Source organism: Coloeus monedula, assembly GCF_965178545.1.
Source record: "Coloeus monedula genome assembly, chromosome: 10".
Lineage (NCBI taxonomy): Eukaryota > Metazoa > Chordata > Aves > Passeriformes > Corvidae > Coloeus > Coloeus monedula.
The window spans coordinates 14,966,747-14,987,075 of NC_138790.1; the positions used below are offsets into that span (position 1 = coordinate 14,966,747).

Below are 20,329 nucleotides of genomic sequence, written 5' to 3' on the forward strand. Positions count from 1 at the left end.
TTTATAAAAGCTTGGGCTCTTCAGAAAGTTTTGTGAAGTTTGGGGCATGCTCTGACTTGTGTGGGGCAGATGCATGTGTCAGTAATGTCACCAGGAGCTCATGGCACTGTGCCTGTATTCAGAACCAAACCCCGTGGACTCCTTGGCCATCTATAGATATAGACAGACCTGCATGTTGGCAAATACAACACTACATGCAGTTTCACAAGCTCTGGCTTAATTTAATTCAGTCACTGCAGAAGCAGGAAAGACCTGGGAAGAAGCCTTTCTTCTTAAGAGTTGCAGCAACTCTCTTTTCATATCCACAAATCATGAGGAAAAAAAATACTTTGGCCGACTTTATCACTGATTAGGATCATTTTTAAGTGCAGAGCTGCTGCTCCTAGTTTACAGCTGCACAACAAAACAAATGAGTTGCACATCAAAATAACTGGAACTTATCTAATATGGGATGGATAAAGCATTTTTTCACCCGAGATTTGAAGACTACAGGCAAAAAAGTATCTTTATATATAGATGGAAAACCTGTTTCTTGAAAAGATATGAGATATCCTCACATCCTTTGAAGATGAAACTTTGGATAATTCACTGGCAGTTCAGACAGTGATTCTCTGATTGCAAACAGCTTTCTTTAGGCCATGCCTGTACCTTGTACTGCAATAATTCTTTGATGTCAAGTGAAATAATCTGATAGAGAAAATTAAAATATGAAGCATTTTAGCTACAGGAAAGGGAAGAAAAATCTTTATTGATTGGGATGGGCAAACCTGCTCAAAAAAACTTGGCAGTAGTTAAGAAGAGATCAACAGCCTGGAGAATCTGATTCCAGCTTGTTTTGGTATGCATAGAGACTAAGTAAAAATCAGGAAGTAATCTCAGAGATTACTTGATCTTTATGGACATAATGGGTGATTGTTTTAGTTCTCTTTTTCCCCCAATAAATTAAAATAGCTTAGGGCTTAAATCTAGAGGTGAAGAATGAGAAAATTTTTAGAATTTAGAGGCGAAGTAGTTAAAAATATTATTTTGCTAAAGCTGGTTATTCCTAAGGCGTCACCAACTCGTTTAAAATGCTCTTGTCAACTGGGGACATGCATCACGCCTACACCTTTAGGACTGGATTAGTTATGTCCTGCCATTGCTACATTGCATGTATCTGCACCTTCAGTTTTGTTCGGTGCAGTTTTATGGCTGGAGATAGGCGGGAGCCGGCCCGGCACCTGCTGATGGCGGTGTGTCGTGGGACCGCTGTGGCCGGGAGCAGCCCAGCAGTGCCCACCGCCGCTGCAGCCGCCCGCACGCTCCCCGGCTGAGGAACCGGCCCCCGGCCGAGCAGCCCTCGGGCTGCCGGGGTTGTCCTTTCTCTCTGCTTCCACGGAGAAGCAGGGAAAGCCACGGACACGCTCGGCTGCCACGGCTGAGTGCTCGGGCGCCGACAGCAGTGGCCAGGGAGGCGGCCGGGGTGGCTGCACGAGCGGCAGGCGGCTCCGCCGGGAGGGCTGCTGTCCCGGGGAAGCCCGGCTGCCCGCGGGGGCGGCGGGTCTGCCCGGGCGGAGGGGGCAGAGCCACCGCGGAGCTGCAATTGCCTCGCTTTGCCTGCGCGATATTTCTCATCCAAACCTCGATCACGTAGGATTGCGTAGAGGAGGGCGAGCGGGAGCAGCTGCAATTCTCCCCAAGCCCGAAGCCCGGCTCCTGCCCGGCTGCCGCGGGGCTGCGGGGCTCCCCGCCGCCTTGGCAGCAGCCCTGCGCAGCGTGGGCGTCCGGGGGGGGGCTTCCCCGGCCCCTCCTTCCCCTCTCCTCCCCCCACCTTTCCTCGCCTCCCCCCTCCCGGGTCGGGCAGGAGGATGCAGGCGGGAAGCGGGTGCGGCTCGGCTCCTCCTCGCCCCGCCGCCGTCGGGCGGCACCGCGGAGCATCCTGAGCCCCGCACGGAGCAGCAGTGGCAGCCGCACCCCCCCGCCCTTCTCCTCCTCCACCTCCTCCCCGCCTTGCATCGCTCCTCCCGCCGCCGTCCCCGCCGCGGCAGCCGGGCCCGGGGCCGCCCCGGTGCCGAGCGCTCGGGGGCCGCCCGGTCGGCCGGACGATGTGGGTTGTTGCCGTCGGAGAGAGCCGGTGCCGGGGCAGAGGCGGCGAGCAGGGCAGGAGAAGCTGCGCCAGCCATGGCGCTGTGAGCCCGGGACGCCGAGCTGCGGCGATGTGAGCCCGCACTCGCGGCCGGGGGCTTCTTTTTTTTTTTTTTTTTTTTTTTTTTTTTTTTTTTTTTTTTTTTTCTAATTTAATTTTTTCTTCCTTCTTTTTAATTTGTTTGCTGGCCTTCTGCTTTTTCCTGTGGCTGCTTTTCCCTTCCCCTCCCGCCCTCTCTGAGAGCAGAGTGGGTAGGGGGGGAGAGGAGAAAGAGGAGGAGTGCGAACAGAAATGCAGCGCGGCTCTCCCTGAGCCCGGCCGCGGAGCCGCGTCCATGTGCGCGCCCTGCCGCGCAGCGCCTCGGAGCCACCGCGCTGGGGCCGGGGCTGCCCGCGGGCCGAGGGGTCTCTGACTCATCCCACAGCCCCTCGCCGGAGGGCGGCCGGAGGGAGGAAGCGCCGCCGCCTGCGCCCGGGTGGAGCAGAGCGGCACCGCGCCGCAGGGACCCGCGGATCCTCCGCGTCCCCCTATCCTTTGGACACAGCGGACCTTCGCCAGCGGGGCGGCCACTCCCGGATCTACACGGCGCTGCCAACCCGGCCGGGGGTCTCGCCGACGGCCGCCCGCGCCGGGATTTGCGCTCCCTGGGGACAGACCCATGGGCGGCGGAGTCCGGCGTCCAGCCATGGTTGTTAGCCTGGGCGCCCTGCTCCGCCTGGCCGGCTGAGCCCTCCCTGGCGCCGGGACTCGGGGCTGCAGCGCGTTAAGCGGGTTGTCCCGGTCCCCGCGGGGCGCGGCGGCGGCTCGGCCCCAGCGCGCCCGGGCGGCGCACCCCGGAGCTGAGCGGCGAGGGGGGCCCATGAGCGGCGATGGCAGCGGCTATCGCCAGCTCGCTGATCCGGCAGAAGCGGCAAGCGAGGGAGTCCAACAGCGACCGGGTGTCCGCCTCCAAGCGCCGCTCCAGCCCCAGCAAGGACGGGCGCTCCCTATGCGAGAGGCATGTCCTGGGGGTCTTCAGCAAAGTGCGCTTCTGCAGCGGCAGGAAAAGGCCGGTGAGGAGGAGACCGGGTGAGTACGGCGGGCCGGGGCTGTGGGAACCCACTCTACGGAGGGGGGCAGCCCCGGACCCGCCGGGATGGCTGCCCCGGGGCGCTCCCGGCGCCGCCGGGTACCGGCTGGGGACGAGGCTTGCTCCGCGCTCAACTTTGACTTGGGTCCTGGCGGATCTCCTCCCCTGGTCTGATGGGATGGGTGGGCAGTGACCTGCTGCCAGCATCCCTCCACCACTGTCCGAAGCGTGAGCACAGCGGGTCCTCCGGCGGGAGTGGCCCAGCGGCTTCATCTATGTGAGCTTCACCCAGAATTGTATTTTTCTATTTCCTTGTAGATAAGTTTTTAAATGGTCTCTTATTTTCTGCATGGAGATAAGGAAATCGATAAGCCGAGGATCAGTTAAAATTGTGGCCATTTGATAACTAAATCCATCAAGTGCTACTTCACGAGCAGAGTTGCATAGGGAATTTCATTAGCTTAGAAAGCTTTCTCAATGGCAGCTGCACGATGGTTGCACCTGATCCTGAGCTTGCAAGGACCTAGAAATGCTCTTTAGGGTGGTCCTTTTTTGTCTTCTTTCTTTCCTTTATTCTTTTGTGCTTGTGTGTGCTCAGTCTTGGTTCCTTGTGAAGAACTTTGCCCCAGTATACACACTGCTCACATTCCCACGATGAAGTCCCACCACCCACAGTTTCAGTTCTGAGCATTGCTTTGTGCTCTCAGCTGTCCTTGGTAGGCGTGAGAACTCAGCACCTGGCAAGAATAGGCCCTCCATGATTTCTGAGTGGAATTATGATTTATGTCTTGCTTTATTTTTTTCACTGCTATAAATCACCATAAAGGTAAGAAAACAGAGATTAGTTTGAGAAGCTGCTGTGAAGACGTAGTTTTCTCAGGTGTTCTTCAGTATAATGGTTAAAAAAGAGGGATACTTATTCACTTAGCCATTCAGGATGTACTATCAACCTGTGTAACCCTCCCATGTTTTCTATGTACACTGGTTTTGTGTTTGTTGATTGGTCTCATCATGAAGCCCCTTCTCCAAAGCTGGGGTGTCTTGGTAATGGCTCTCCACCGAGGTGTCAGGCTGCTCTTCTGATCTGTAGACTGAGGCACATGACCTGTACTCATCTGAACAAGGGAAGGAAATGGGGCAAAGAAGTGACCTGACCATAGAAGGTCACTTCTGTCAACACTGTCAACAAAGGGGAAAGAATAATTACTCTGGTTTGCTGTCAGCACTCCAGATTCACAGGCTGTGGGGCAGGGACCATATTTAGTTACGAGAATGTTTGGAGACTCAATGCATGGGTTAGGCTGTGCAAACTGGTTTCTTGAATGGTCTGCTTTAAAGCAGGTATCACAAGAGGCTGTAAAACACATACAATATAGCATGACTTGAAATATTCAAAGGGAAAAAAGTTGCCCATCTTTTTTTTCCTACTCAACTTGTGATGACTGGTGGCTTGCTGGACTATCCTATATATTAGCTAATCTGTGAGCCAAGACCAGAACACGGCTCTTGCCCAGAAAATGTTGGCATTTTGTCTTGGGAATCACTCTTTGCAGGATGAAGAATATGAGCTGGGAGTCTCACTGATGTAATCTTTTCCTATTTCTCTTTCCTCTCTGTTTTAATCTGCTATTAAGTGTGGTCTCCTAAGGACTAATAGGGCTGGGAAGTGTAGACTGTTACCTAGATTTCAAGATGCTTTGTCTCATTAAAGTTTGAGTGGCTTCCAGCAGGATGTGGTTGGGAAGGCTTTCTGTTGGTCCTACCCCAGTGCTCCTAGCTGCACAGGTCCAATTCTGCTTCCTTAGATTCAGTAAATGCCTGTGAAGAATCGATGAATTTTAAGAATTCCCTACACTTACATGGACTTTCATGCTGAGGAATGTTTTCGATAACTTACAGTCCAGAGTGATTTAAGGGAATCTTTTTATTGACTTAGAAGGAGGATCAGTACTACTCAGTGTTGTAAAAATAGAACTGCTCAATCTTTAGAGCTGTCAGTCAGCCCCTTGTAACCAGTACTGTATTCATTTTATAAAATCAAAGAAGTAGAGGAATTAAGTTGCTATGAAAAATATCCTAGTGTCCTTTCCTAGGCTGTGGACTGTGTCTGCTTTAGTTCCCTACCTCCATCTTTTAAATAGGGATTTATTTCGCTGATACATTGTATTCCTGGTCTTGGGTGTGCTGCTCAGGAGGCAACAGGCCACAGGCATTCTGCTGCTCAGACTGTTTATTCAAGGGAGTGTATTGTGCCCAGATAACCTGCTCATTTCAGAATTCAGTTTCTGCACGGAAAATGACATGCAAATGAATTGAAAGTGGTTTAAAGAAATGTGCATACATTGTGCAGGGACCCACAACCCCAGTGATTATGTGTACTTAATGGTATGCTGGTTCAGTAGTTTGCAAGTCATTGAAGGGAATGAGAGAAACACCGATGTTCAAAAGAGGTACAGTGGTATTTGGAGATTATACAGTGCTAGGGGATCTCTCCTTACCTTTTTAAACATGACCTTGTCTTACAACTATGGGGAGTAACTGTCAAAATACTTCAAATTTACAGAGTGGTTCTCATCTATAGTACTCAACAAGCTCTACCAAATGGAGAGGATTCTTCCAATTTTACGGAAGGTGAGACTAACTCCAGCTATGGAGCAGTTACCTGACACAGAGACCTAATTCCTGATGCTGGTACCAGCACACCACGCTTTGGGCCCTGCTGCCACTGAGCTCAGGATGCAGCAGTGGTGGAGCTGTAGCTTGCACCTTATACAAATACAGCTCTGATGGAGGTTCACGTTCCCTTTGCTGTTTGCTTCTGTAAAGTAACTGTGTGAGTTTACATCAATTAAGTAAGCGGTTTAATACATGTTTTAATATGTGATTCAAACAGTACTGTAAATATTCAGTAAAGACGTGGGTGAGCAGAGGTACTCGGCACTGGCTGGCACCTTGTGCTCCACTTTGCAGCCTGTGTGAAGTGAGGGTGACATACTCCTGCTCTCGTATGGGAAGGGAGAATTTGCACCCCGGAGCAGTTGAGTCTCGCATACTGGGTATGAGTAGTCGCAGATTTTGGCAAGCTATGGGAACCAGATCCATGCAGGGATATCTTGTATAATCAAAGCTATCAGCTTCTGGGGAAAACAGACTGCAGAAACATCTCGTTTGTTGGTTGCGATAGGGACCGTGTTGTAAAATGAGAACTAGTTTTGTCTGCCTTTTCAGTAGGAAAAGGCAGCTGTGTTACAGGCACACCATGTTCTTTTAGAGCTCTTGCATGTGTTTTGCTCCATGACTTACTAGTTTACAATAGGCCAAATAAGGACACTGAGTGCTGTGGACTAAACTGAACATTTGCACATGGGGGCTTAATCCCATTATTGTGAGTTAATACAGGTCATTTGCTACAATTGTACATCTATAAGTTATATATTTTGCTCTAAACCATAGTGACTCGATAGAGGATTTAAAAGAAATTACTGTGTGGCATGGCTTGTTGGTGCAGCTTCAAGAGGTGGATTCTTCCTCAGGGACTGATGGATCCAAGAATTGAATGCAGAAGACTAGACAAGCAGCTCTCTCCACGTGGCTTCCCTGCTAACAAATAGTTGAACAAAAGTACTTTCATCTCATTTGTGTCTGAATTAAAGCATCCAAGCACGTCCCTTCTTCGGCTGTTTTATAGCAGTCTGGAGAGCCTGGGCTGGTGGGTCCAGCTTGTTTGTGAAAGCTGTCACTGTTGCTTCACCAACCATCTTCTCAGGCAGAGCACACCCCAGAGGGCTGGGGTAGAGGTGGCCTTCCATCATGCCATGGCCACTGGACAGCAAAACTGAGCAGTTTAGCAGCCTTGCACGAAGGGAAACAGACTGGAACATCAGGCACAATATCTCTGGGGATTGCTAGAAATTTTATGCAAGTGAAGTCTACTGAAAGGGTGTTATTACTTGGGGAAATCATGTTTGAATTGAGGCAGCTTTGGGTCAGGTCATGCCAGGCACTGTATAGCATTGTCTCTGTCCCCTCATATGTTGCTTCTGTAGATGAGTTTCCAGTTTAGAATGCAGAGCTCATTCTCAAACAGGTTTTTCACCCCAGGAAAAAAGAATGCATTTTTTTAATTCCTTTTTTTCCCCCCTGCCTGATACATATTTTGGGCTCTTCCAGGGAAAGGATGTTTTTCCTTAAGGATATATAAAGGCTTCTTCCAAAGTGAAGGAAATGGCTTGCATGTAGGAAAAAAGCAATAACTTAAACCATGTTTTCCCTTTGCGGTATTTCTCATTTTGAATAATAAATAGAGATTTGGAACTTAAATATATGGATGTAGATATTTTTGCAGCAGTATAAGTAAAATATAAGAGCAACTTTAGTTGAAGGACGTAGAAAGACTTTGTTCATTCAGAGATTTATTTAAAACATTTGAGAAGTCTGTCATCTGCAAGCTGTTAAATTCCCGGACTTAAATCCTGAAGTCCTTTCTGATTTCATGCAGGGTGAAAATGATAATTGAAGCTCAGGGTAAAAACCACCTTTTTAGCTCATAGTCCTTGCCTCCTTTTATGGAGTGGTACATCTCAGAACAGCTGTAATATCTGCCCAACCTGTAGAATTTGTCCCCTCTGTTGCTACTGTCCAAATGCCAGCTGCATTACCCAGGGCATAGCTGCTCCCTGCAGGATGATTGCGTCTGGATCCCAGCTCTTCTCTGTAAGTGTGTCCATGCATGTCTGGGTGTGTGCCCAGCCAAGGGGGGGTCCATCACATTCTTCTGCCTGCTCCTCCACAGAATTTGGTGCTGTGTCCTGTATCTAAGAAGTGGCTGACAGGAATGGAAATGGCTGGAAATGTGGCATCACCTAGACAGCAAGAGCTTGTAGAAGTGCTAGCTGAGATAAGGGCATGGATGCCAAGTCTCCAGCCAGACATGAGCCTGGATAACACCAAGGGGAAGGGCACAGCCTCGAAGGCATCCATCCTCCTTGGCTGGGGCAGTCTGTCGCAGGTCTGCCGGCGGTGCTGTAAGCTCCTTCTGTGCTACTCGGGCTAATGAATGCCAAAATAATCAGGAGGGAGGAAGAGGCTCCCTCCAGCTCATGACAGCTCGGCAGATGGGTTTCATTTTATCCAGTTGATCCCTGGGGGTGGTATCGCACACATTTGTGACTTGCAGATGTGGTGGCTGTCGTGGTGCGTGGCTGCGCTCGGTTACTGGGAGGCCAGATAGCAGCCCCAAGCTCTCGGTCTCTAAAATCTGGGGAAGAGCTGCAGGTTCCTGGCTTTCTCCAGAGCATGGAAAACTGAGCTGCCAGCCTGCTTCCCAACACAGCTTATGGGCGAGCATGTCCGTCAGTAAGCCACTTTGTACTAGTTCTGGACTGAGTGTGGTTGATGCCAAGAAAATCCATGGAAGTCATCCAAGCTCTGAGAGGGATAGATATCTTCTGTCCCCATGGCCTCAGGGGTAGCTGTGCTTGTGAGAGCAGTGGAAATCGTTAGCCAGCAGAGGCTCACCATTAGAGCAATAGAAATGATTGATTCCTCCGTCACCAGCCAAATGGAAGAGTCAGGGCAAAAAGTGTTTGATGAGTGATTATTTTCCTTCCCCATGAAAGATCCATATAAATCAGTTTACCATTGACTGATACAGCTGTTGGGTCTTTTTTTTGGGGAAGGGGGGGGCGGGGAGGGTGCAATTGCATTTGGAAGATTTTTATATGTGTATTTTTCTTTCTTCTGAAGGTTTTCTTCTAAATGAAATGTTCCTTTGAAATATAAACCCAAAAGCTTGAGTTCCAAAAAAATACCAAAATGGAGACAAGGTTTTTTTCCTTCCTTGCTTTGCTGAATTCAACGCAAATTTAGAATTTCAGTAGCCCAGATACTACATATTTTAACAGAGAAGTTATCTATTAACCAAAACAATCATCAGCTTCACTTGGGCAGTGAGGAGAGCAGAGCTGCCATGGGAGCTGACGAGGCTGTTTAAAAGACAAACATAATCATGAGTCTCTGTGGTAGGTAGCAAGTGCAAACATACTCGGGCTTATCTGCTTTCTTTCCTTCCCCTCCCCAAACAGGAATACCATGAACCACAGTGGCCAGGTAGGCATTTGTTTCATCCCTCTGACATTTGTTTCATTTGATCTATCCTTCTGAACAGTTATGTGCACATTATTTCTGTGATTTTCTACTTCTGCACAGTTGAAACCAAGCTGTGATTTGTTATTACTAAAACCAAAGGAAGAATTTTATCAAGCAAAACATGTAAGAGATTGATATCCCTTTCATATTTGTAAACTCCATGGCTTGGCAGAAGGGGTGACCAAGAGCCCAGACAAGAACAGGTCAGAGAAAGCAGCTCCAAAGAACTAACTTTTAAATAAAGAGCTAACCATTGAGTACAGATACGTTTCTGTATGCTGTCGTAGTGTCATTGCCATGACTGCATTATTGTTGTGTCTTAACCTTGGAAATGTCTTGAGATGTGACCTGTACTGAAGTCATCTACTCTGTGCCTGGGCTGTACAGGCTGTAGTCTACCAGGAAGCAGTGCCTTTGTACTCTGTTCTCCTGTTCAGTGTGTGGTTCATCTCTATTCCCCAGCTAACACAAGATTCTTCATGTTAATGCATTATCCTTTCTGAGCATGGAGTAAGCTACTACATCTATTGTTTTATCTTCACCCTGTTCTGACATGTGTCAGAGTCCTGAAATAACTCGGCCTTTCCAGAGGCTGGTTTTACTTTGCATCTCTATTAAAACCTGTAGGAGAACCACAGACACGCTCATGGGTGCCTCTCATCCAGCTTGCAGGAATGGAGGGGTTTGTGCTTTGAGGGAGTCAGTGCGGAGACTGAGTTTGTGCAGCACGGTCACAGGGCTGTAGGGCTACAGCTTCTTAACAGTACCTCTGAAAATAGCAGCTATAACACATTTCTGAAATGGTAAAGCAGAAGGCATCTTTCTTGAGAGCTGTGGAACACGACTGTGGGATTCACTGTTCAGGCAGACCACTCACTTTGGCTTTTCCAGCCCCCACGCTGCAGCTTAGACAAATAACTGTGCTTGTTCTGAGCACTGAAATGAGACTTTCTGACACCCTGATGGAGCTTATGTGGCTGCTGAGAAAATTTACCTGGGTGCAAGCTGGCACTTGTCAAACACCTCTGCTGTCCTGTGTTCATTCCAGAATGCCCTGGCTAAAGGTGATAGAGAAACAAAGCCATGAACCTGGAGGCAGGGTGGTGGCCTGGGTCCTGAGCCCTTGTCTTCTGGGAGGAGCTGCTGGCTGGTTGCTGGTGTGATGGGACTCCATGCAGCACCTCAGGGCATTTCTGCTCTCTGCCCTTTCCCTGTGGAGTGGGCTGTAGTGGGAGATGAAGGTTAGTGCTAGAAGCAGCAGCATCATGGTCTGTGCAGCTCTGCTCCTACATCTGCTCTGTGGCTTTGGGTTTGTCATAAGGAGGTGACTGTTCTGCTGTGCTGGGGTACCCACTGAGGAGATGCTGCTTGGGGTTCTGCTGCTCTAGGCAGAGCTCTACATTTGGGAGACTGTTGAGCTCTTGTCTCAATAGCAAGGTAGCAGTAGCAGCTCTTCTCTTTTCTTGGCAGCACGTGCACCTGTTGTACCTGAAGTTTTGTGTGGGAGGTGGAATTTTGTCCAATTCAGTCTGATTTGCATCAGTGCCCTCTAGTCTTTCAGTGTTACTGAGCACAAAAACAAACTCGATTTCTGATGGTGCTTGGCTGGCACTGCTGTGTTCCTGAAGAGAAACTCTCAGCTATGGATCTGTGGCACTTCACTGGCCAGAAGGTGGGCAGCTGTGGTGAAAGGAGAGGAGCAGTTATGCTGTCACCTGCCCGTGCTCCCTGTCCTTCCTGGGACCTTCTCAGCATAATAGTTCTTGCTTGGAGTGCACAACTTCATCTTTAGATGTCAGAAAGTGGCTGGTTGCCTCTCATGGTGGGGGCTGTATGTCAGGATGAAGACCCAGGGCTAGATGCAGTCACTACAGTGATGGAGGGCACAGAACTTTTCCCACATCCCACAGCAGCATCCATGGGGTGCTGTGTGCACTCCTGTCTCACCTTCCCTCTAGCAGCCTGCTCTGTTAAGGGCATGTGTTAACATCCAGTGGACAGCTACATGCTGTGAACTGGCAAAATAACCACAGAGAGGCAATGTAATTCTGTTACTAGTGCCTCTTTTCCAGCTGAAACGCAATTGCAGTTATGATAAAGGTAAAATCCCCCTGAAATGTTCCTTTCTTGAGATACTTAAGCATTTTTGATTGAAATGAAGGAACAAAAGAGATAGGTCTTGGGGTTAATAGAACATGCTCACTTAATTGATATTTATCTAGAATAGCATAGTTGGCTGTCCCCTCCCCTTGCTGGCTGCACAGATAGTTTCTTTGCCTAGCAGTTGCCACCCATGTTGCCTGAGCTGCCAAATAAATACATTTCATTCATCCCCCAAAGCAAAACTGTTTGCAAAAGGTCAAGTGATTGGGTCTGCTGCAAATGAAGCCAGGCTGCAAAAAGCCAGTCCACATTTTCCAGAACATTGAGAAGCAGCAGATATTAGCAAAAAGACAGCTGGTTTTGGCTTTCAGTGCCCAGCTTAGGGTCGGGTTGCTGAAGGGTTCCCTGCGGACGGGAGCCACTGGGCTGCAGGAGATGCAGGGATCAGGTGCTGGCAGGTGAGGGGCTTGGACGATCCACCTACTCTGGAGCTGGTGCTTTTCCCTGTCCCAGCTCCTGAAACCGGAGCCGGGGTGAGTCACTGGCTGCCTCTGGTATCGATCTGCAGCCGTCCCTGCGGTCATTCTCTGGTGATCAGCATCACACTCTCGTGGGGATTGTCTGTGATGGTGGCTAAAAAGGCTGGCAGAATGTGTGGTGTAACCAGTAGTTCTCTGCTGGCTTTTATAGTGTGGTGGTGTGCTCATCAGTACGGGCTCTGCCTGCTGGCAGGCACACAGCATCAGTAATGAAACATTTCTGAATATTTCTTTTGGCTTTCTTTTAATTTCATTCTGTGCCACTCCTACCTTTGTTGCATCCATAAACATTTCTTCTTCTGTTTTTCTTCCTATTTCTTCAGTAACACAGCTCTACTTTCCATTAAATAAATTTTAGTATTTTAGAGCTACAGCCCAATAGCAGCTCTTGAATGATTAGCAAGCACCAGGTGAAGTTTGAGAGCTCCTCTCTGAGCCATCCTGGGGAGCTGGAGGAGCAGGAGCTCTGTTCAGAAACCTGTTGGAGAGGCACATTTTCTGTTTTCACTCCATCTGCACTGTGTCATCCTCAGCACGCTCATCCCTGGAGAGGGAGCTCACTGATTTCAGCTCTCTTCCAAGACAGCATTTGGGTGGCAGGTGAACCTGCCTGTTTAACTGGAGTCCTGAGGGCTACCTGATACCAGAAATGAGGTGTTTGTGCTGAGAGATGAGCAATAAAACATCATCATTATTTAAAACAGGGCTTTAGATGGAGCGAAGTGGATGACGGCTTTCTCACACCTGGAGTGTTTTCATTAGTTCGAAGGAAACTTTGGCTTTAATGGAAAATTAAAATCATTATGCAGATTAAAAAAGGTGTATTTTCACAAAGCAAAAGGAAAGAACTTCAAGTGACGTGGAGTTTTGGCCATTTTTAGCATGATCTTGCTCTTTGATGTATAAGGTTTCAGACCAGAATGGCACAAGCAGCACATTTTCAGTATGCATTTGGGTGTTGTGTAAGATTTGTTGAAATTTAGTAACATCATAATTTTGAGTCAAAAATGCTTCCAAACTGCTACAGGAATGCTTAAGCTGCATTAGTGCAGTGAGCAAAAAAAATTCTTGTAATAGAACCCGACTGATTCAAGCTTTAATTTTTCCACATCACAGGCTCATTACCTGTTAAATAAAGGAGTTTCACGTGCTCATCCATTGGAAAATGCTGTGAGATTGCAGGAGGAGTACTGTAGCAAAAGAGGATGTTATCACTTAGGCCTATTTAAAGCTTGCAGAATGACACTGGGACCCAAATTTTTCCCTGAGTTGACATCCAGTGATTATTCAGGGCACTTCTGTGAGAGCCGGTGTTGGTAGGACCAGGTGCCCTCCCCGGGACCGATAGCATCTGAAGTGATTAATTTCTGCTCAGTGCTTTTTGGTAGCATGTTCTGTCCATTTTCCATTTTAATGAATTTACTTTTCTAGGCATTCAGAGCAGGGTGGGAGATTGATGTGGTTGTTTCCATAGTATGTTTTGTTTGTGTGAGGGACTTCTTGGTGTTTCTGCAGTATTTCAGGCCTGTGGGATTGATAGGGGAAGTGAAGAGATTTAGCATCTGAGAATAGCATAAATCCCAGCACTGTGGCAGGCCTGAATAGCAGGGATGGTGTCTGCTTTGCTCATGTGAGCACTGTTAGTGATGGGCTGCCTTGAATACAGAATGTGATAAATGCCACCAAATCATGGTCATCCAGCAGCAGGGCTGAAAGGGACCCCCACTATTGATTGGTCCAGCCTCAGTCCTATGCTGAGTCCAGATATGCATTCCTTAGAAGGATGTTCTTAAACTTGTTTTGTACATCCTCCCACGGACCAAATTCTGGGTAGAATGTACAAATATCCAAACCACATCTTTGTAGGAAACCAGGATGAAATGTGATTAACAGGCAAGAAGTTTTATGTTGTATGTTGGAGTTAAGAGAACAAAACAAAGTCTTTCTAAATGTACACACAGCAGAGCACTCCCACAACATTCCCCAGGATTTCTGAGCCATCAAACAAGTTGTTAGGATGGGTCTGACATGTAGGTCTGTAGGAAACCCTCTCTCTGGGAAACTGCAGGCCAAGAGGTGCTGCAAGTATGGCAAGAGGTCAGAGCTGCTTTTCAGTTTCTCCTTTTGTCAGCTCCAGGCAGCAAACCCTAGCAAGTAGCTTCTCCAGACATCCTCCAAGCCCGCCTTTCCACCTCTCTTGGGATAATGTATGTGGGAATATATCCCTTCTTCTCTGGTGTGGGCTTTGGGCTCAGTCATCCTGAAAGCTCTGCAGTGTGGCTGTTCCCATTTGTTAAATCCTCCCGCAGCTCTTGTGCTCTGATTACTGGCATGGGGAAAGTCAGGATTTTACTCCCAATGTTTCTTCCCCTTTGTGGGTGTCGGCTCAGGAGCTGGCACAGCCCAGGGGGCCAGGGAACCACGCTTGGTTGGTTCATGAGACACGTCTGCAGCCAGATGAAATGTGCTCACTGACTGTGGGCTCATACATAATATTTATGCTATCTTCTGTTTCACTCTTGGTGAATATGCTGTAATTTTGGCTAATTACACAATATGTCAGGAATAATTGCAGGGTGTTCCTCAAAATAAATAATACATCTTGTATGCTCTGCTATCCATACTTATGAGCAAGCTTTAACCTTCAGTAGCCAAGGCATTGACTGTGCTGGAAAATGACAGCTTTGGAGCTGTAGCTACAACTTCTTTTGCATTAAATTTCTCATTTTTTTAATTCCTTTACCTGAAAAAGCTCATCCTGCATAAATTCTGGAACAGCCGTACATCTCCTGTATGCCTTTTGTTCCTGCCTGGCTTTGGTTTTATCATCAGAGCTCAAGTCAATACAGGTGTAGAAAATTGCTCTCTTGAAAGGGAAATGTTTTGAAATTTTGTCTGCTGCTAAAACACACTGGATCAACAAAGCAACATAAACTGCATCCTGGGGGAGGCAGAGACAAACCTGGGAGTGAACTGTATGAAGAATTGATTTTTTTAGTTCTCTGGTCAAATAAAAGAAGTTTCTGGGGAGAAGAGGATTCAGACTTAATGCAGTATTTCATTGTACTCAAAATGAAACTTTGGATTTAATCTCTGGCTCTTTTAATATTTTTTTCATTAAATTTCCAAGGTAAAAGTTGTGTCAAAAAAAAAAAGAAAACTTGCACTATTTTCAGATCTCTCTCTTTTTTTCTGCTAGTGAGATGGAGTTTGTGTATAGCTTTATCTACTCTTACTCTGAGCTTTTCAGCAAAATAGTCAGCTAGACAGTTTTACCCAGAGGTAGTCAGCAATTCTGTGCCAAAATACCTGATGACAGCTTGGCCGTCACTTCTCATCCACTTTTCTGTCCTACTGTTTCACCTGCACTGGTGTTTGGGTTCCTCTTTGGCCCTGCAGTGCTGTGATGGCTGTTTTGTCCTTGGTGTAGAATGGGTAGCTCATGTCATGTACATTAGTTTGGTGTTTGCCTTCTAGGAAAACTCACCCACAACTTTGTACCTCAGTATCCTTGAGCGGTTGACCTTAGGTGGCTGTCACATGGGATCCAGATCTGGGAGAGTGGGTGAGCTGCAGGGTGACTTCTCTACCTTCTGACATCCACAGGCTGTGCTAAGACTATCCACAGACATGGAGCCGTGATTCCATGTGGCACCCCCAATTTTCAATGCTTTATATGACTAATTTCTCTGCCCCTTACCTCAGACTTTCACTAACATCCCTGTGAAGCTGATTCCCTGGATATGGGAGGGCCTACATAAATGCCACAGAGATGCAGTCATATCATTTCCACCTACTCTGCAAGTGAGAAATAAGACTTCCCTGGAGGGACTCATGTTTGTAAGAGCAAAGCAGGCATCATGGAGGGGTGCAGGCAGGCAGCTGTGTTCCATGCTGGAGAGCTAATTACTATTCCTCCTGGCAGGCACCAGCACAGGAAAGGAAATCACTTCTCTGGATGCTCCTTTTGCCTACAAGGTGCCATTCTGCTCTAGTGACTCACTGATGGTGACAGGAGGCGATTGCTTTGATGGGTGCTGTCAACGGCTTGAGCCCATCATCCCTTTGAGTTAGGGAAATGTCATTTTTGGAAGCACGTCCTTCAAACAGAGAGGCCAGCCCTGCCAGCACAGCCTGTTATTTCATGTAATGCATCCTGGAAACACCAGTTGTTTCTTTGTAGTTATTAGCCCTGGGTGGAGATTCACACTTGAGATGAGTAAATACATGAGTGTGCCATGCAGCACTGTTGTCCCAGAGCCATTTTATTCTCCAAATGAATGCTTTGTAATTGGAGGCTGACACTATCCCTGTAATCATGTTAAACTGAAGCTGGGTACAGCCTTCATTCTACATCATTGGGAAAGGAGCTGGGATAGACTGTTTGGTGCCACCAAAACCACGGACCTTGTAAGCAACTCCTGGTGTCAGTAAGTCTGTTTATACCTCTCCATCCTACTCACAGGCTGGGTGACGTGCCAGTGTGTTAAGCCAAAGGGCTGTATCTAAGCTAAAGGGGTTCATGGCGGCTTTGCAAGGTGGGGTTGGATGCCTGCTTTGCGACAGAACCCCATAATGCTTGGGCATTGTTACCCTCCATGACTGGCTGTCTGTGCAGGCAGCCTGAGGAGACATCCAAATAAACACAAATGCTCCCGTGTCACTCACCTCCCTAGGCTCTGCAGTTCTCTGGCCCTCTCCCTGCCTGTTACTCAGGATGCTACAGACAGCATTGTCCAGGCCATCCTGGCTACCTGCTTGTAGGCTTTCTCAAGGAATACCTGTCTTTCAGCTCCGAACAGTTCTGCTGAGTTCAGCAACAGAAACTGGAAAACACTGTGAGGCTGGGAAATAACTGTCTTGCCTGCCTGTGCACTTCTGTGCACTGAGTAACTCCTGTGGGAGCTGAAAACGCTCAGCGCTTTGCAACAGGATTTCCCACCTCCGCACCTGCATGACACAGTTGGAATGTCCTCCAGGATCCCCGCGCGTGGCTCACGATGCTTTGACCTGCTCTGTGCGTGACTCACTGCAGGTACAGCCACAGCCAGCCATGTGCAACATCTGCTGAAGACTTAGAGCCGTGGTCACTACATGGCAGAGTGGGTCGGGGTGTTTGGCCAGAGGAAACACACTCTGGGTCTTCAAGGGCAGCAGCTCCTGTCACAGCTGCAAGTGGTGTTATTCCTGAGCTTCCCAGTTTGGGTGGATACAGTGAATCATTGTTGGGAGTTGAGCTATTAAACTTAATGTCGACAGTAATGCATTTAATTTGAGACAGCCAAATTACTTCATCTTAACTCCAAACACCCTGGAGAACTTGGCAGCTCCTGGCTGGGAAAATAACCCCAACATTTATCTCCCTCAGCTTTTCATCCCTGAGTTCTGTGCTGATGCCTGTCACCATAGTAATCTGCATGGAGCTTCCTGATTTTTGTGCTGATTTATTACAAGCCTTCATTAATATTGTACTTCTGAAGGAGGGATTTCGGTGCCCTTCTCTGTCTACAAAATTTGTGTTTGCAAAATCTGGCTTACCGAGTATTCTGGAAGCCATCCTTTTTAGGGGAGGGGAACTGCGGTTTCTGCAGTGGCACTTAAAATGCAGAGTTAATCTAAGTAAATTAGGAGCAGTTTATGCTCTGACTTGCATGCTGGGTTTGGTGTGCTAAGGATTTGAGTGCTGGTTAGGTGAGTCATAAATCAACCTCCCATTATGACAGCTGCAGCCTGAATAGGGGAAAATAAGAATAATGGAATGTGTAAATTCCAGGCTAAAATGTTTAATTGCAATAAACAAATGTTTGAAGAACATTTAGGTGAAATATGCTCCTGAGATGTATTACAGTTCCTGTGTTTGCAGTCACATTCTCAGCAAAACTGTTGCACAGGCACAGAAGGGAGTCAGCAGCATGCCGAGGTGGTTCAGAAGAGAGCTGGAGGTGCTTTCTCCCTCACCAGACTAATATCCTTAGGAGGTGCCAGAGGGAGTGTTATGGGAGCCTGCTGCTGGCATCTGACAGCCTTGCTATGCTAAGACCAGACAGAGGCACTGAGCTGCAGTGAAAGAGAGCAAACAAATGGGCAAGTCACCTGTGGAAATTCTGCAGTAGGTACCTTCCTTGTACCTTATTGCAGGTTGCTGGATAGAAAATGGCTACTTCCTATCTGAGCTTGCAGAGTCCTCTGTTATTTGACAGCTCATTGTGCAGAGAGCAGTAACCCCAAGAGCTTCAGAGTTTATGCCATAACCCACACTGAGTACCACTGACACCCAGCCCAGTAACTTCTGGATTAGATTTAGAAGCAGTTCTGCACCAGTAACCTCAAGTAGAGGCTTGCCTGCCAACTAAGAGCATTGCTGTGCATTGCAAGAATCCTTGGAGCCAGTGGCTCAAATCCCTCAAAGGTCACTAAGCCCTTCATCTTTTTTAAGAGTTCGTTGAAAAGTGGCTCCTCTGAGTTCTGTGCCATTGAGTTGGAGAATTCAGATTAAGGTGACTTCTCTGAGTAGGGTTGTGTTGAGTGCTTTTATAATTCCCAGCCCAAGGCAAAGTGGGGACTGGCTTGCTGCAGCCTCAGGCCATTGCGTTGCCGTAATAAGGGGCATTCTGTGAGTTACAAGAAATGAGACTATAGTAGACTGCCTTCCATAGTGGAGTTGCAGCTGGAAGAGGGTGTTGTGCCCTATTCTTTGGTCTTCCAGAGGTCAGGGTTTGGAGCAAATTGAGCTACCCTGCAATGATGATAAGAGAGTGGGGTTCCTCCTGCAGGGGTTTAGTGCTGCTGCTTCGCTGGTGGAAATAAACAAGAGTTGGTGCCCTCAAGTGGGGCTTTGCTAAATGCTGCATTAATGCATAACCTCATAGCTCCTCTCTGCATTAAGGGGAGTTATTACACTTGAGTGTTCTCCATTTTCCAGTTAAGGGGTGAGTTGCTTACTCACCTTAAGTAGGAGATCTAATTGAAAAGATCATTAAAGAGGGATATTTCTGTCAGTGCTCTTTCTCTTTTCCCCATAGCACACAGCAGATATCTTCAACAACGCCTGCAGCTTGAAGGTGAGGGAGGTGACTGCAGAGCAGGTGATACAGCCATGATACTCTGGCCTTCAGTGAGTGTGTCTCTGGAGATCAAACAAAGTACATGTGAGCACCCTGCAACTATCATGTCCTTGGCAAGCCCCAGGAGGATGAAGATCACTGTGTAGCTGCATAATAAGGCAGGAAGCACAGCAGCTCACGGTGAACTGAGATGACTTTAAGGCTCAGCAGCAGGACAGCAGAAGTGAATAATGGCAGCATCACATTACCATTTAAGAAGAGACAGGAAGATTAGCAGTCAGATCATGATTTAGTTACCCTCAGCTGTGCCAAAGGGCTCAGAAAGTTAAAAGCAGGGCAGGCAGAAATGGTGAGTTTGGCCTGTGGAAGGGGTAACCAAGCAAGATGCCCTTCAGGAGATGTTCAGTGAGTTGTTAGTGGATGACTGCTCTAAGAAGGGTCATTAGGTGTCAGCTGTGTCTTCACTGTAGGGAAAGTGCCCAGTCTGGCAGATCCTGCAGACTAGGAGAGTTACAGCTTAGTCTTGCTTTGTGTTATTGTTCTGTTCTGCACTCTCGTGTCCCCATTGTGGTGCTTCCTGAGCATGATCTTCTTCCCTTGCATCTTCTGGAATTGCCACATTTGAAGGAACTGAGCTTACTGCACCTGCGTACAGTCCACTGAGTTTTCTCCAGTACTCCCCAGCCCTCAATAGCTGTATATGAGCAACTAGAATAGGATCTTTAAGGAAAGCATCCTAAAGTATAGCAGTATTGCTTATAAAGTAGGGATAAAAATATCCCTTTGTATACTGCATGGGAAACCTGGTAGTATGGGGTCTGCACTGGGAGTACAAGCTGCATGGAAATCTCTTCTGTTGAGTCAGTAGTTTGGGATTAAGGCAGCAAAAACATCTTTCTTAAATCCATTCTAAAGTGCTTGACTTTGTGTTTAGGGAGACACTAAGTTGGTGCTGAAGTCTTGTCCATCTTAGTTCAGTTCCATCTCTGCAGGGAAAGCTGCTTCTACAGCAGAATAGAAGCACACACGGAGGAGCCTGAGTGGGAGGAATAGGCTTATCCCAAGTGTGTTATGCAGTATTGTGCCTTTAAAAGCAAGAGGATTTGGGTCCCATTTGCTGTACAAGGCTGAGGTTAGGGAGTAGGTTTAAGTTTGATTTGTGGTACATTCTATGAATTATAGAAAGGAAATGCTCAGAGCAGAGTTTTTGCTTATCTGTGCTGTATGTTTTCTCTTTATTTTACGGTTTGCTTATCTTTCTTGTCGATTATAGCCTAGAGCA

At 47.6% G+C, this 20,329-nt stretch overlaps 1 protein-coding gene across 1 annotated transcript in view; it reads left to right on the plus strand.

Moving 5' to 3' along the window:
* Positions 1-2,994: 2,994 nt before the first annotated feature.
* Positions 2,995-20,329, plus strand: part of FGF12 (fibroblast growth factor 12) — a gene marked incomplete at both ends in the record, with an annotated part of 99,035 nt that continues 81,700 nt past the window's right edge. The window contains one exon of the mRNA XM_082287956.1: positions 2,995-3,193. Within this exon, the coding sequence (XP_082144082.1) occupies positions 2,995-3,193 (199 nt within the window). The remainder of the gene's footprint in view (positions 3,194-20,329) is intronic.